General features: G+C 39.3%; 1 protein-coding gene across 6 annotated transcripts; it reads left to right on the plus strand.

The window, feature by feature from the left end:
- The first annotated feature begins 260 nt into the window (after positions 1-260).
- On the plus strand, positions 261-13,772 carry LOC136433027 (RAC-gamma serine/threonine-protein kinase-like). Of its 6 annotated transcripts, none has more exons than XM_066424779.1 (15): positions 262-430; positions 972-1,096; positions 3,896-4,021; positions 5,262-5,373; positions 6,287-6,479; positions 6,726-6,857; positions 7,077-7,142; positions 7,463-7,531; positions 7,983-8,105; positions 8,344-8,472; positions 8,733-8,947; positions 9,259-9,352; positions 9,932-10,037; positions 10,863-10,980; positions 11,376-13,772. In XM_066424779.1, exons 2-14 carry the CDS (start codon positions 1,033-1,035, stop codon positions 10,946-10,948), a joined length of 1,515 nt encoding a protein of 504 aa, XP_066280876.1. In that variant the 5' UTR covers positions 262-430; positions 972-1,032; the 3' UTR covers positions 10,949-10,980; positions 11,376-13,772. The 6 variants fall into 6 exon arrangements, with proteins under 6 accessions (XP_066280879.1, XP_066280876.1, XP_066280877.1 ...); XM_066424780.1 differs by having other exon boundaries at positions 977-1,096; XM_066424781.1 differs by having other exon boundaries at positions 262-421.
- The last annotated feature ends 185 nt before the right edge of the window (positions 13,773-13,957 follow it).

Genomic DNA, 13,957 nt, shown 5'->3' on the forward strand with positions numbered 1-13,957 from the left:
GTCACTTATCCGGGACACTGGTGACCCAGACGGAAAGTGGCCCGTCATGCCTAGCGGCTACTTGTAGACAGGTACACCGCAGACATGGCAATATTCATTTTAATGTGGTTGAATAATGCCATACACTGACCTTCTTCCATTTTGAATACCTAATTATACACACGATTATATTAATAACTTCTGTCATGATGAAGTTTAAGTTGTTATCCAATCGGGGTCTCTGATTTCTTCATAAACATTACATTAAAGCGTTTAGATGCCATCGGCTAATTACCCTCATGACGTCATCACGCCTGAAACTGAAAACAAGGAAGAATACGGAACATTACCCTCTTTATTTTATGCGTTTCTTTCTCCCCGTAATTGTGCATAACCAAGGACTCTGAAGTTGAGCAAGGAAGGAGTGCCTTTTTTTCTGCTGGTGAGGAAGGTAACGTCTTCAACATATTTTTAAAATTGGACGTGGAAGAGTGTGCGTGTCGATGGAGAACTTCATGTTTTTCTGTCATGTCACATCCTGTAACGTTACATACTAACAAAGCTCCGGTTTGTCGTGCCAAAATTGGGGATCTACAGAATGTGAAACCCCTGTTGTGTGTCAGACGGGTACTTCGGAGGTTACTGGTAATGAGCATAGGTTTGCATTTTGATCGCTACTCTGAACAACTGGCCACACCGAATTATTCAGCAAATGTTCAAGTTGCATCGTGGCCAGACAGCCGTGTATGCCCAGGTCTGGTGCAGACAGACGTGTACTTTCCGTGGATCGACCAAACCCACAACATGCCTCTCTACAACATACAGACGTTCTCCATGTGTCGTTGACAATTTATCAGTGATTTTATGGGGTCCCCTTAAATTTGTGTGAATTTTCTTTCCAGTAGTGTCTCGTGAAAATCATGTGTGATCCCTGTACTCTATCTATGGTTGGTTAGAGCAATTTGTCCTCATTAAGGTTACTTCCTCAACAGTCCAGGTGAGGCAGAAGACTGTTCGGACCGTGTTGTGTGAGAGACGGTTGTGCAGACGACCATGAGCGACACCCCCGTGCAGGTGGTCCCGGTCATCGTCAGGGAGGGCTGGCTCCACAAGAGAGGTGAGGCATGTGGGACAGCTTACAACACACATACCAAGAATTCCCCTGGCGTGTGAGAGGGCTGTTTTGTTGGGCCACATGGCAGCAGGGAGGCATTACTGCACTCTTAGGCGCAGTTTACATTACGTTTTTCGCGTCAGCGGCGAAATTTCCCGCTGTCGGGAGGCCGCTGTCGCGACGTCTCTAGACACACCGCCCGGAAATCTGACAGACACCTGCGGTGCTTGTATTTCGCCATCTTGTAGAAAGTATCGGGCGTAAGCATAACAAAAGCAAGAAACAAAATTGTATGATTGTACAACGGTAGACGGCGTCTCCCCGCCCGTATTAAACTACAATGCAAAGCCTTGTTTATGTGTAGATATTCCATGCTCATCACTCGTAAATGTGGGGAGGGGGGCACAAGTACGATAAATATATCCGCGGGGAAATGAATGCACGACACAAAAGTCGCCGCGGATCCCGCGAATCTCTCTCTCTATATATATACCGGGGATCTAAGTAGACTTACAGTATGCTAATCAACGCGTGCTTTATGCTAATCGCCGAAACCCTGACTCCCGCTGACGCGAGCCCGACGTATTCTCTTTAGACGGAGTTTGAAGTTGACGGGGACTCCCGCTGTGCTGACGGGCGACGGCTTCGAAGCTGACGGGAGAAAATTTGTTGACAGCGGGACTACGTCGACGGGAATTGTCTTTACACGGGGTTCCCGCTGTCGCCAGTGGCGCTGACGCCAGTGGCGCTGACGGCAAAAGTATAATGTAAAGAGAGCCTTAGTTGTTTCAAGTACAGCAGATCAAATGGAGCACATGAAGGTGTTATGGCTTTTTATGTTATGACCAATTAGGCATTGATTATACCTGTCCTTGAAACCATCAAGTTATTTACAGCGATGGCTCGTTGTGTGTGTCTTTAGTTTGGGGCATGTGCTGAATAATGAATTGGATATTACTCAAAGAGAATCAGGATGCTGGAATTTTTGAAACCTCCATTACATGGAACAATACATGAAATTCATGAAGCCTTGCTTCAAATATAAGGTTGAACAGGACATAACTATGGACTTGGAGATTGATTGCAATGAAAATTTGCCGTTTAAAGCAGAACAACTAGGATCCCATATGAGTCTGATGCACATTTCATTACACCTCTTTGTAAACAAATTTTAAGATACTTCTATTTCCATATACTGGTAGAGTTGCATTTTCATGTGAAAACGTTTCATCAAGGAACAGCCCTAGTACCTAGTCTGGTCTACATAGGCCATGGTCCCATACTTAGGTAGTTGGACTAGTCACTTTAGGTCCTGTCCAAACTGTGCAAGCAGAACTGTTGTTAAGACAAAGCACACACTGTTTGTCTAGCTGTACCACACCCTACAATTTGACAAACATATTGCATAACATGTGATGACCCTCCAGCTATCAATAGTAGCTTCCTGTTTAATAATTTATGTCATATATTTTTATGATCTGCTTGAAAATATTACATTGTATCCTATTGATATACATGTAGGTACAAAATGTATGTTGTATTTGTGATTTTTGCTTAGATGTATCAAGAAGGTTTTGATAAAACCTCCCTGGATGTATTTAATTGTTTGGCATCCACTGCAGTGGTGTTGTTATCTCCTTCCTCTTGGTGAAGGTTAAGTTGCACAAATTGACATATGTAAACTTTGAGGCAAATTTCCTTTGACTTCTGATGCTGTCATAGCCAGATATGTGTCCCGCATGCCTGTGTGGTATGTGAAGACTGAATGGTCCACTTGCCGAGTCACTTAAGTAAAGTGGGCTGTTTGCACAGTTCTAGTAAGTCAGACTAGTGAGTCCATTCAGATGACCTCCATCTGGACACACATTGTGGTGCTCAACCTACATGTAGTAGTTTTTTTATACCCATATTGAATTCTGTATCATTTCCCCTTACTATGGTTATGTACCAGTAACAGGAATGCCGAAGAGAAAAAACAACATCACCTCCACATGAATTATGTAACTAAAAATGATACAACAACAAGACTTGGCTGGAGTCGGACTGTTAGTAGTGCAGTATCTAAAAAGTACACACAGACATATCCTGCTTAACATTAACAGGATTACCCAATGGTTTTCTTCTTTTTGTCCGTTTTTAGGAAAGGTACTAGACATTTTTATTACAAAGTACATGTATGGAAATGTTCTGAAGTGAGTCCTTTAGTATCGATTGAATGACTATGACAAGGTGTGGTCAGACAAAAGCTTTTGCGCTGTGAATGAAACAAGAGAGTTTGCTAGAAGCCACTATTTTGAAGCTTCCTAACAAAGCACCTGTTTGACAAGACCATTGTTTCCTGCAAAACATATATGAAAGTACACATGTTACCTCTTTTTTTAGCTTTCATTGCGTTGATTTTATCATAAAGAGATTTTAAAAAGTGTTGAATTATGACACAGATTCTTTTTTGTTTTGACTGCACTACTAACTTTGTGATCATGCTCTAATGGCTAATAAGGTAAAACCTCATAGTAGCTTGAGAGTGAGATTGAAAAGAGATATGCATATAAAAATTGACAGGCGACTATTTGTTCAGTATATTGTGTGACATATTGTAACATGTTTTTGTTACATCAGCTAATGAACATTGATTTTACATGTGCGATATGGAGACTGTCCAACTCTGGAGCTGTAGCAGACAGATCACTCAGGCACCACCAGCCATGCATGGTCAAAAATGTACATCTACGATAGACATGGAATGGGGGATATTGTTGTAACTTCATTAAATGCATGTGTCTATACTTGTCATTGTTTCAGGTGAATACATCAAAACATGGAGACCACGTTACTTCCTGCTAAAGACAGATGGGTCTTTCATTGGCTACAAGGAGAAGCCACACCCATCCAATATGAACGATCCCCTGAACAACTTCACTGTAGCAAGTAGGTTATCATCTTGTATGGTGAACTCAGGCTATCAATTTTTCTTGGCAACTATAGTTAATGGAAGCTGACAATAATGTTCCTAGTATTTCCAACTCAAGAAAGTCAGAAATGGAAGCCTTAACATAGTCAAGAACTGCTCTGAGTATCATAAAAATTTAAGCCACTGATACTTTCAAAGCAGTTGGTCTTGAAGTACATGTATGCCTTTGAATATGAATAGAATCAAGTATTTTTCATTTCCTACTCTCACCTCTCAAATAGAAGAACTTACCGATAGCATGTTGACAATAGAAACGGCCCTTTACCGGTAAATTTGGAAAATCTTACCGTTATTCTAAAATACAAGCCCTCCTAAGATATAGATAGAATTCTGTGTCCATCGTTGCCGCAAAATAAAATGTTTTCCACGCGTTTACGGTATCATTTTAAAGATCGTAATCTGCACTGTGCAATATGCTGCTAGTTTTACTGTCACCACGCCTGATGGTGCCGCCGCCATGTTTCAATGGCAAAACATGCTGTTGTTTACCGCTCGTTTTGTGCCATTCTTAGATTTTGCGGCCTCAAAACACATATCACAAGGGAAGTTAAGTTTTAATTGTTGTTTTTACGTGTAATAAAGCTTCTGTGAACGAATTATTCTTCCGCCGTGCTACCGATAGCGGTCATCAAATTCTTCCCTGTGCAAGTACGTTACTATATTCGACACGTTTTTTGATCAGCATGCTTTGGTTTACGATGTAAACAGAGACTGTCAAAGTTATTTACATGACAATTGTATTTTGAAATGTCAGTGTTGCGTCTTATTTTCCCCCAATAAACAACGTTAACTTTGTAACGTCATAGCGAGATCTATCGATATGTTACGAGTGCCGCAAGGATTTCACAAAGGCCGCCGCCGGTCGACATAGCGGTGGGGAAATCAACGCCGCTAGGCCGAAAAATAGCGAATTACTAGCAAAAAATACAGGGGAAATATGGGCAGAAAAAAATAAAATTTCGATTTTAGAGGGATTTCTGGTTAGCAAAATCCTAATTCTTAGAAAAATAATAGACGTACCGTCTAAAATAAGAAAGCACCGGGCGGATTTTGAGGCGAAAAAAAATAAACGTACCGGTACGTTTATTTGAGAGGTGAGAGTAATGCAGTATTTGGGATTCTGGATTTATTAATCCAACTACACAGAAACATGTTCCCAGGTCTTACAATTCTGTATGACTACTTTTGTGTATGCAGAATGTCAGATCATGAAGACAGAGAAACCTCGCCCCAACACGTTCATCATCAGATGTCTACAGTGGACCACCATTATTGAGAGAACCTTCCATGTCGACACTCCTGAGGAGAGGTAGATAGCATGAATCTATTTTCACTACTCATCTCCTTAGAAGATTCATGACAGTGCAAGGAAGTCTTACAGGTTAAAAGGCAAATGGTATTTTTCCTGTTCAGTCTTCAAAATTTCTTAGATTGCATTTTATCACATGGTTGCAAAATGATTAAGATGCTAGCTAAATGGTAAAATCATATGGTTTAGAATTATGTTTCCTGATTGCAGCTCAATAGTCAACAGGAATTTTGCCCTCTGGCTATTTCCTTCTGCCCTCATGTTTTGAATCATAACATGTGCTGGAAATGATACCTGTTTCTTCCCCTAGGCTGTTCTGTACAAACTGAATTACACCATGCATTTGCAACTTTTTGTGTGTTTTGACAACAGGACGTCCTATGATTACATAGCGTTACATCCTGTGTTGCATAACATGTTGTTATTTCAGTTTACTACTACTTGATACTTGATCAGGTTTCAGTTTAATGATTGTAATTAGATATGAATACAGTGTAAACTTGAGATGCTATCAGTAATGGAGTCTGTTATTGTGGTGTTTGCTGTAAAATGTAATTTTCTTAAACTCATTATCATTTTTAAAGGGACTTATATTAATCATAATTTGCTCATGGGTACAAGGTTTGACACTGGTATGGCTTCTCCAACCATATTAACATCTTTCATCTTACTCACAACTTAAACATTATTGTAAATAATTAATTGTACCTTTTTCAAATATTAACATATATTTTGAAATGACCGATACTTGGACCACTTCCATTCAAATATTCACACTTCATCATCTATCGACCCCCGGGGGGGACGGGGCAAGTTGTTGCAACCGTCATATTTCCCATAAGCCCCAAATGCTGCATGACTGTACATGGCTCTTGTTTGTAAGCAGATGCTTACATGTTGTTTGTACTATCAGGGAGGATTGGATCAGGGCCATCCAGTCAGTGGCAGACAAGCTGCAGGAACAGGAGGACATGAAGAGTAAAGAGTCCCAGGAAGGCATGCTGACCAATTCTTACACCTCTTCAGACAGCAGACCTTCCAGTTCAGGGGGCAGCACTGCCTCACATAAAGTGGTAAAGTTGCATACGTTCTCACAACATTGTCAAGTTATAGGAGTCCAGACTTCATAAAAATGCAGCCTTGATGCAATGTCAAACCCCAAATTTTATCAACATTTCAGTATTACAAGTATAAGATATTGTTAACAAGATTCTCATACATACCGGTAGTGTGTTGTGATTGAATAACCAATATCATAGTCACAAAATTAACTGCAAACTTTATGATAGTTAATTCCTGTTTGCACACAAGATGTAAGCACAAACTTAGATTCTCCTCTTTTTCTCTGATAGACTTTAGAAGACTTTGACTTCCTGAAGGTTCTAGGAAAGGGAACATTTGGAAAGGTGATTCTGGTGAGGGAAAAGTCAAATGGTGGTCTGTATGCAATCAAGATTCTGAAGAAGGAAGTAATTGTAGCAAAGGTGAGTTCATTATAATATGTATGGCATTGTTGAAACTCAGTAGATTTTAGTGGAAAAATATTTGGGTATATGTATCAAGTAAATACAACATTATTCTCTTGAAGTTAGGACATTGTGTTACTTTCTTGATAGTTGTCTGTCGGTGATGTATAGCTCAGAATTCTCGGCTATAAGCAGTGAGAGCTGTGATAATGATGTTACTGTGATTTTTTTCCTCAGGATGAAGTAGCACACACATTAACAGAGAATAGGGTCCTCCAAACAACAAGGCACCCTTTCCTCACTGTGAGTTGTGTTGATTGATTGTGATATATCAATCTCGTATCATTTCCACTAGTAATGGTTAATGCATGTTGTAAGTTCACTTTTTTTACATCGTGGAATAATGAAAATGATGCTTATTATAAAATGATGAGTTGCAATAGGTAATGAATGGATCTTTTGTCTGCTTTCTTAGTCATAGAATGGTGATATAGTGTGGATTTAAATTCCATTGTTTGTAGATTTTAAGTAAGAGATATTCCCCCCTCCCCTTCTTGAGGGATTAGCATACATTCCAGCTTGTGTGATGTTATCTTGCTGACTTTGTTTATATCTTTTTGCAGGCCTTGAAGTACTCATTCCAAACAAAAGACAGGTTATGTTTTGTGATGGAGTATGTAAACGGGGGTGAGGTAAGCATCTCAGTCCTGCATGTTAATATCACTTCCCAGATGATGTAGGTCATTTTTGTTTGTTTGTTTCTAAGTTGGTAAGCAAGATTGGAGAAATTATCTATGCTTGTTACCTTTCATGTGAAACTTTAGCAAATGATTAATTTTGTACACCTTGTAATGTGTAAAATCTGTCACATACTTTGTGCCACGAGAAGGTTTCTTTTGGTCATGAATACACAGTTCTTTGGCTGGCCTGAACCTTGAAAAATTGCAACTTTGCCAGTGCACTAGTGATACAACTTAAACCACTCTGGGTATGTGGTTTAATTCACATTTTTCAGAGTAATCCCTCTAAACTTGCCATGTGTACATTTTGAGACCTGACTGAAATATCCTGGATTCCATGTACAGTAATCATGCAGAAGTGGAGGTACCTGCTGCTGTTCTAAGTGATCTTGGTTTCTTTCAGCTGTTTTTCCATTTATCTCGGGAGAGGGTGTTCTCGGAGGACAGAACAAGATTTTATGGGGCAGAAATTGTGTCAGCCTTAGACTACTTACACAAGGCCAACATTATCTACAGAGACCTGAAGGTGAGTATTGTAACAACTTTGTAGATTGATAAGGTTTGTCCAAGGTCTTGATTCTGGACTTGTTAGGTTGGTACTCAATATCTATATGTACACTTAGATGCACTAACACATTCAACATCATGTAGGGAAGACACAAAACAGGAATCCAAGCAACATGTTATTTTGAAATCATCCTAAGGTAGACATTTCTCATGTTATCTGTTGATGTGTGTGTTAAATCTTTTTCTTGTGTCCCTAGCTGGAAAACCTGATGCTGGACAAGGACGGTCACATCAAGATCACAGACTTTGGGCTGTGTAAAGAGGACATGAGATTTGATTCCACGACAAAGACTTTCTGTGGCACTCCCGAATACCTGGCACCAGAGGTTGGTCCATACTTTAGGAACAGACTGTTTGTTGACAATTAAAGCCAAACGACAGTAATGAAACAGATACCAAACCAAGTTTCTAGTTAATGTCTGCTGGTGCCACTCAGTTGAAAGGTTTGTTTTTGGAAGGATAAACTCATAGTAAGTTTACTTAATGAATATTGTTTTGCATTTCGTTTGATGAGCAGTCCAAGTGGTATGCTACAAGTATCTTGACAAATTGTTAGATAAATTTGCCATGTATTTGTTGCCTGCAGGTCCTTGAGGACAATGACTATGGCCGTCCTGTGGACTGGTGGGGACTGGGAGTGGTCATGTATGAGATGATGTGTGGTCGGCTGCCATTCTATAATAAAGACCACGAGGTGTTGTTTGAACTGATCCTGATGGAGGAGGCAAGGTTTCCCAGAAATATCACAGAGAATGCCAAGTCCCTGCTGTCAGGTCTGCTCATCAAGGACCCCAAGCAGAGGTAACGTCAGAGTTTGAAAGCAGTTGATACAATGTATTATCAGTAAACAGATTGTATAACATTGACTATCCTCAGTTGATCATCTGCGCAAAAGAATAGCTGCAGATAGAGCAATGCCATGGTGGTGCAGGATGTTCTAACCTGTCAGCGTCCAAGTACCTCTGCATAGGGAGTAGGCACCCCTAGATGTTTTAGCTCTGAATCATGCATTGATATCAAATATGCTTCTTGTAGATAGCATAAACTCATAAAGTCTGTGCTGGTATTTTAATAGATGAGCAGTGCAAATGAAAATTTTTCTTTTGTTGTAGACTTGGTGGAGGCATCAGGGATGCTGATGACGTGAAAGAGCATCCTTTCTTTGCTACTGCAGACATCAACTGGCAGGGCGTGTATGAGAGAAAGGTTGGTCGTCTTTTTTTCTCGTAACTTTACTCATCCTGTATATAGGGGATTCCTCCCTGCCCAGTAATGTCAAAACATGCTAATCTTCTCTTCAAGTGTTGTCAAAACACAGGCTGTTTAATGTTCTTCTTTGCATCTTAGACCACAGCAAGTGAATTTTATAGATTATATCCTCTACAGACTCCATGTCTAATGCAGGAGTGAAAATAAAAACAAGATTGGCAACTATTCAAAATAGAGACTTTGAATGTTGTAACAAGGCTTGAAGTGACCAGACATGGTACCACAACAAACAAGGCTTTAGTTTTATTCCTGTATTCAAGAAATACCAACTAGACTCAAGGCTACCACACTGCTGTCACTTCTACTATTACCAAATTAGTTTCACTTCACTCATGGCTACCTCATTAGTGTTAGTACTTACACAACTACATTCAAGGTTACCACGTGACATACTTAACCATTTTCTGTATTTTCTTGCCATGTAGACTATTGTGGATGGAAAACAGTATTTCATGTGTTTGTTTTTTTCAAAATCAGGCAAAAATCAATGCTCACTCATGTTTTCTTGTCGCTCAGTTGACACCACCGTTCAAGCCTCAGGTGTCATCAGACACAGATACTCGTTACTTTGATAAGGAGTTCACAGGGGAGTCTGTGGAGCTTACACCACCTACTGAGTCTTGTAAGTATATCTTCAGTGGACAAAAGAGTGATGCTGCCCTGCTTTCAATCATACATTCATCTCATAGTACTATACACACTAGTAAAAATTGTCAAACGACTGAAATCCATTTTATTTGCATGAATAACTATTTGAAAAAATTCAAAAATACTGGTGAAGAAAGGATGTCAGAAAGCTTGTCCCAGTATAGAGAAATCTCTGATACAAGTAATTAGTACATTGTCCTTTCTGAAGTGTAATCTTGGACTACTAGTAAATGTCTATCTTAGATATCAGATTACATAAAGACTATGAGGGCAAGTAGACTGCATGTATGATGGTGTTGTTCGTAATGTGGAATGTGCTACCTATATTTGTGGTTTATTGTTTGTGAAAGTGTCTACAAATATCGTTGTTAAATGGAAAGAAAGGTTACTTCAGTTTCTTTATTTGTTTGATGATTTTGGTTATTACATTTTGATTTTCATCATTATTTTTCCATTTCATGTGTGACAAAATTTTTGCAGGGAACAGTAAATATTAGTGAGGATAACTTTGAGTTATTTTTAGCTTGTTCCTAGCCTGGGTACCAGACCACCGCGCTCCAGTCGCTAATCCTTTGGCCGGGGAAGCAACTTGCCCCGCCGCCACAGATAGCACACGGGCCCCTAATTACCTCTTGCGTGATAGATATAAGAGATCAGCTGCCAGGAGAGACCGGGTGCCATCTCTATCCCCTACTAGGCCTTCCCCGGCAAAAGGTGTTGTTGTCTTGCATTGCGCGAAGGATCTGGTTTCCAGGCTAGTTTGTTCCTGGCAACATGTATGTTTTTACATCTGCTGCAGGTCCACTAGACACCATAGATGAGGAGAAGCCACACTTTGAACAGTTCTCATACTCTTCCTCTGGCAGTCATTTTAGGGGTACCTGATAGAAGTGTTCCCACCCCCTCCCCCCAATAATGTGAGCAAACTAATCAACAGACAAGTCAAAGTAGTGAAGTTAGAAACAGTATGGGATTCTGTCAAAATTCTTGTACAGGGTTCTGAAGTTTTGGTGTGTAAGGAAAATATATCTCAAACATCAACGACAATCTTTGAAAATATGGAACCCAAATCTTAGTCTTACTTTTTCTATGATCACTACTTTAATCATAATTGAGCATTGCTTGCTTGCTTTTGTTTAGTTATCATTGTTTTCTTTCTTTACTCTGATTTATTTTAGTTTGGTTTCAATTCAAGTTGATTTTGTCCCCTCATTGATTCTGGATGTCTATAACGTAGACAGACTGGTCCCCCAGCCAGATCGGCATCATTCATCTGAACTACAGTCTGACGCACCAGTGTTTTCTCTTGCAGGTCCTTTGGACACCATAGATGAGGAGAAGCCACATTTTGAGAAGTTCTCCTACTCTTCCTCTGGTAGCCAGTTCAGGTGCACCTGATGCTCTCCCCGTCAACCTCCATCGCATAGGCTATCTAAAAGGCTTACTTGCAAATATATATATACATTTATATAAAGTATATATATATGAAGATATATATATAATAGCAATTATAGCTGATGAGATGAGCAAAGTTATGAGACAAGTACATGTGATACAGCTTGGTGCAGGTGGCCATAGCCGTGGAGAAAACAGTAAGAAATAGACTTGGCAGAAGCTGTAAATGTAATATTGACTGAAGGCTGTATAAACTGTGCCTACTTACATTCATTACAGCCTAGCCCACATGTTGTGGGAATTTCAGAATGTAGTGCCATAAAGGAGACTAATATACAAACCTTCCGTCAACACATGGCAATAAGATTGTGCATACTTTAAGACAAGTCACCTGAATTAGATGTAGGCATCTTGTTAGGTGTAGAGAAATTATGTGTCACTATTTGATTGAATAATGTAATGTTAAGGCTGGTGACTTTCCTCAAATTCCTGCAGTCCAGGACAATGTATCTACAGATTGTTTGGTGTATTTTGCTTAATACACAATATTATATGTGGGACTTGCACTTATTACAATTGACATGAATTAGTATTTTGCTTCAAGGATTGTATAAAATGTTTGGGTACTTTCTTATTTTCATTTTGTTTCAAAGCCAAATGTATTACAAGGTTTTATTTCTTTGCAGATTTCATGTCTAATGCAGTTTGTCCTTGGCAAATCAATGGTACATAGTTTTATATGAGACTTTCCCGTACATAGTGGGAAACTATCCATTCCTTGCAGAGGCAATCACTCTTCTAGATCGCCAATAATAATACGTACAGGCTGCTGCAGGAAATGTGGGCAAAAACCTGTCACAAAAGCTTTCATTTTACAATGGCTGATTGTTGTGCCAACTTTTCAGTGTGGATATTGTGTGCAACCACTGTCAGCACTTCAAATGAGTCATCTCTTTCTTGGAGCTTCAGTCATTAGGTGCAGGTAAAAGAAATCAACCCCAGCATCGCAACTAACAATTGTTTTGAAGTAGCCTTTTTGCAAGTAACAAAGTTTTCTTGCCCATGTAGATTCAACCAACAGGAGTATATATTGAAAGCATATTTTGGGGCAGTTAAAAGGTAGTGGCATGTTAAGTAAGTCAATACTGCGCCACTACTCGTCTGTTGATGACTTCAACAGTTGGTGTCCCAGCTGTCAGTACTGTGTAGTAGGAATATTTGTTAACGAGACCATGTCCCTACTTTGTTAGGAAAGTTAATCCACCAAAATGCTGTACCTCAAGTTTTTTTTAAAAATGAAACATTGATTTTCCTCTGTGGTAAAGTAAACAAGAAGATGTCTTAGCCCTCTAAGACATGTCACATTGCTCAGCTACCTTGTAGAACATGCAACTTCAGAATTCAACCATAGATGTAAGACATGTATGGAACAGGGTTGTTTACATATAAGAGGGTGATACAAATGTACAAACAAAGATATAGTAGCTTTCTCCCATGTTGTAGGTTATAAACAGTTGTTCTCATACTGATTTTTCATGAGACAGGATGAGTGCATGCCAAAGGAACTACAAATAACTACACTTGATTCTGTATTCATTGTGCATTTGAAATGTTCATTGGGCATCTTGCCTTTTTAAGAAACTTTGGATGGCATTCACAAAGGTAACTTGTACTGTACAATGATACAATATTGCTGTGGAGCATTTTAAATGATATGTATTGTACATCTATATGTTGCAGCAATACTTATGAATGGGCTTGCCATTATCTTGAGTAGTTCCTCTACAAAGATGAACATGTGGAAGTTTAGATTTGGAAAACAGCAACATAGAATAGATTGGCTCACAAGGGAAAAGGTGTGAAATTATATAACTCAATTGTCTGCATGGTTTGGGGTAAGCAAAGATTTTCAGGTAAACATATTTCCATGTCCACAATGTACATTATGTTTTTTTCCAAATTGTTCCATACAACCATACACATACTGGTGAGTTTCTCAGTATATAGCGCTTCAGAGAAATGAGGGTAATGTATTAACGGGTATTTTAACCATTGCTGCATTGTGGGGTAATTGTAATGCCTAGATCTAATCAAACCTGACACTGGGAGGGTTAATGGCTACTGTCAACAAAGTTTCACCACCATGATCAAGTTTAGCTCTCCATGTGCTTTGTAATTTGTGTCAATGTATTTACTAGGGAAAAAACACAGTGTGTAGGCTTTCTATTCTCCTGCCATAGAGATTATTTTTGACACACTTCTGTAATGTCTTTCTTTTTATTGTCTGAACATTAAAACAGCATTATGGCACTAAGATCGCACTATGTTTTCAAATATCAAGGTGTGGCATGTACATGTGTTGTGCAAGTATTTTCTGTTTAGGACTGGTGAGTTTCAGGAATTCTTGAAGATATCTTGTGGGCATATGAGGGTACGAATTATCCAGAGGACATGGATCCAACCATATAAGCATCTGATTGTTTTAACAATCAGTGATTG

The sequence above is a fragment of the Branchiostoma lanceolatum genome, chromosome 4 (assembly GCF_035083965.1).
Source record: "Branchiostoma lanceolatum isolate klBraLanc5 chromosome 4, klBraLanc5.hap2, whole genome shotgun sequence".
NCBI classification, from domain to species: Eukaryota; Metazoa; Chordata; class Leptocardii; order Amphioxiformes; family Branchiostomatidae; genus Branchiostoma; species Branchiostoma lanceolatum.

Excerpts from the sequence above, each read along its gene's own strand:
- LOC136433027 (XM_066424782.1), top strand. The coding sequence starts at position 1,033 with ATGAGCGACACCCCCGTGCAGGTGGTCCCGGTCATCGTCAGGGAGGGC. Across the intron at positions 5,374-6,286 it reads GTCGACACTCCTGAGGAGAG|GGAGGATTGGATCAGGGCCA; the intron begins GTAGATAGCATG and ends TTGTACTATCAG. Across the intron at positions 7,532-7,982 it reads AGTATGTAAACGGGGGTGAG|CTGTTTTTCCATTTATCTCG; the intron begins GTAAGCATCTCA and ends GGTTTCTTTCAG.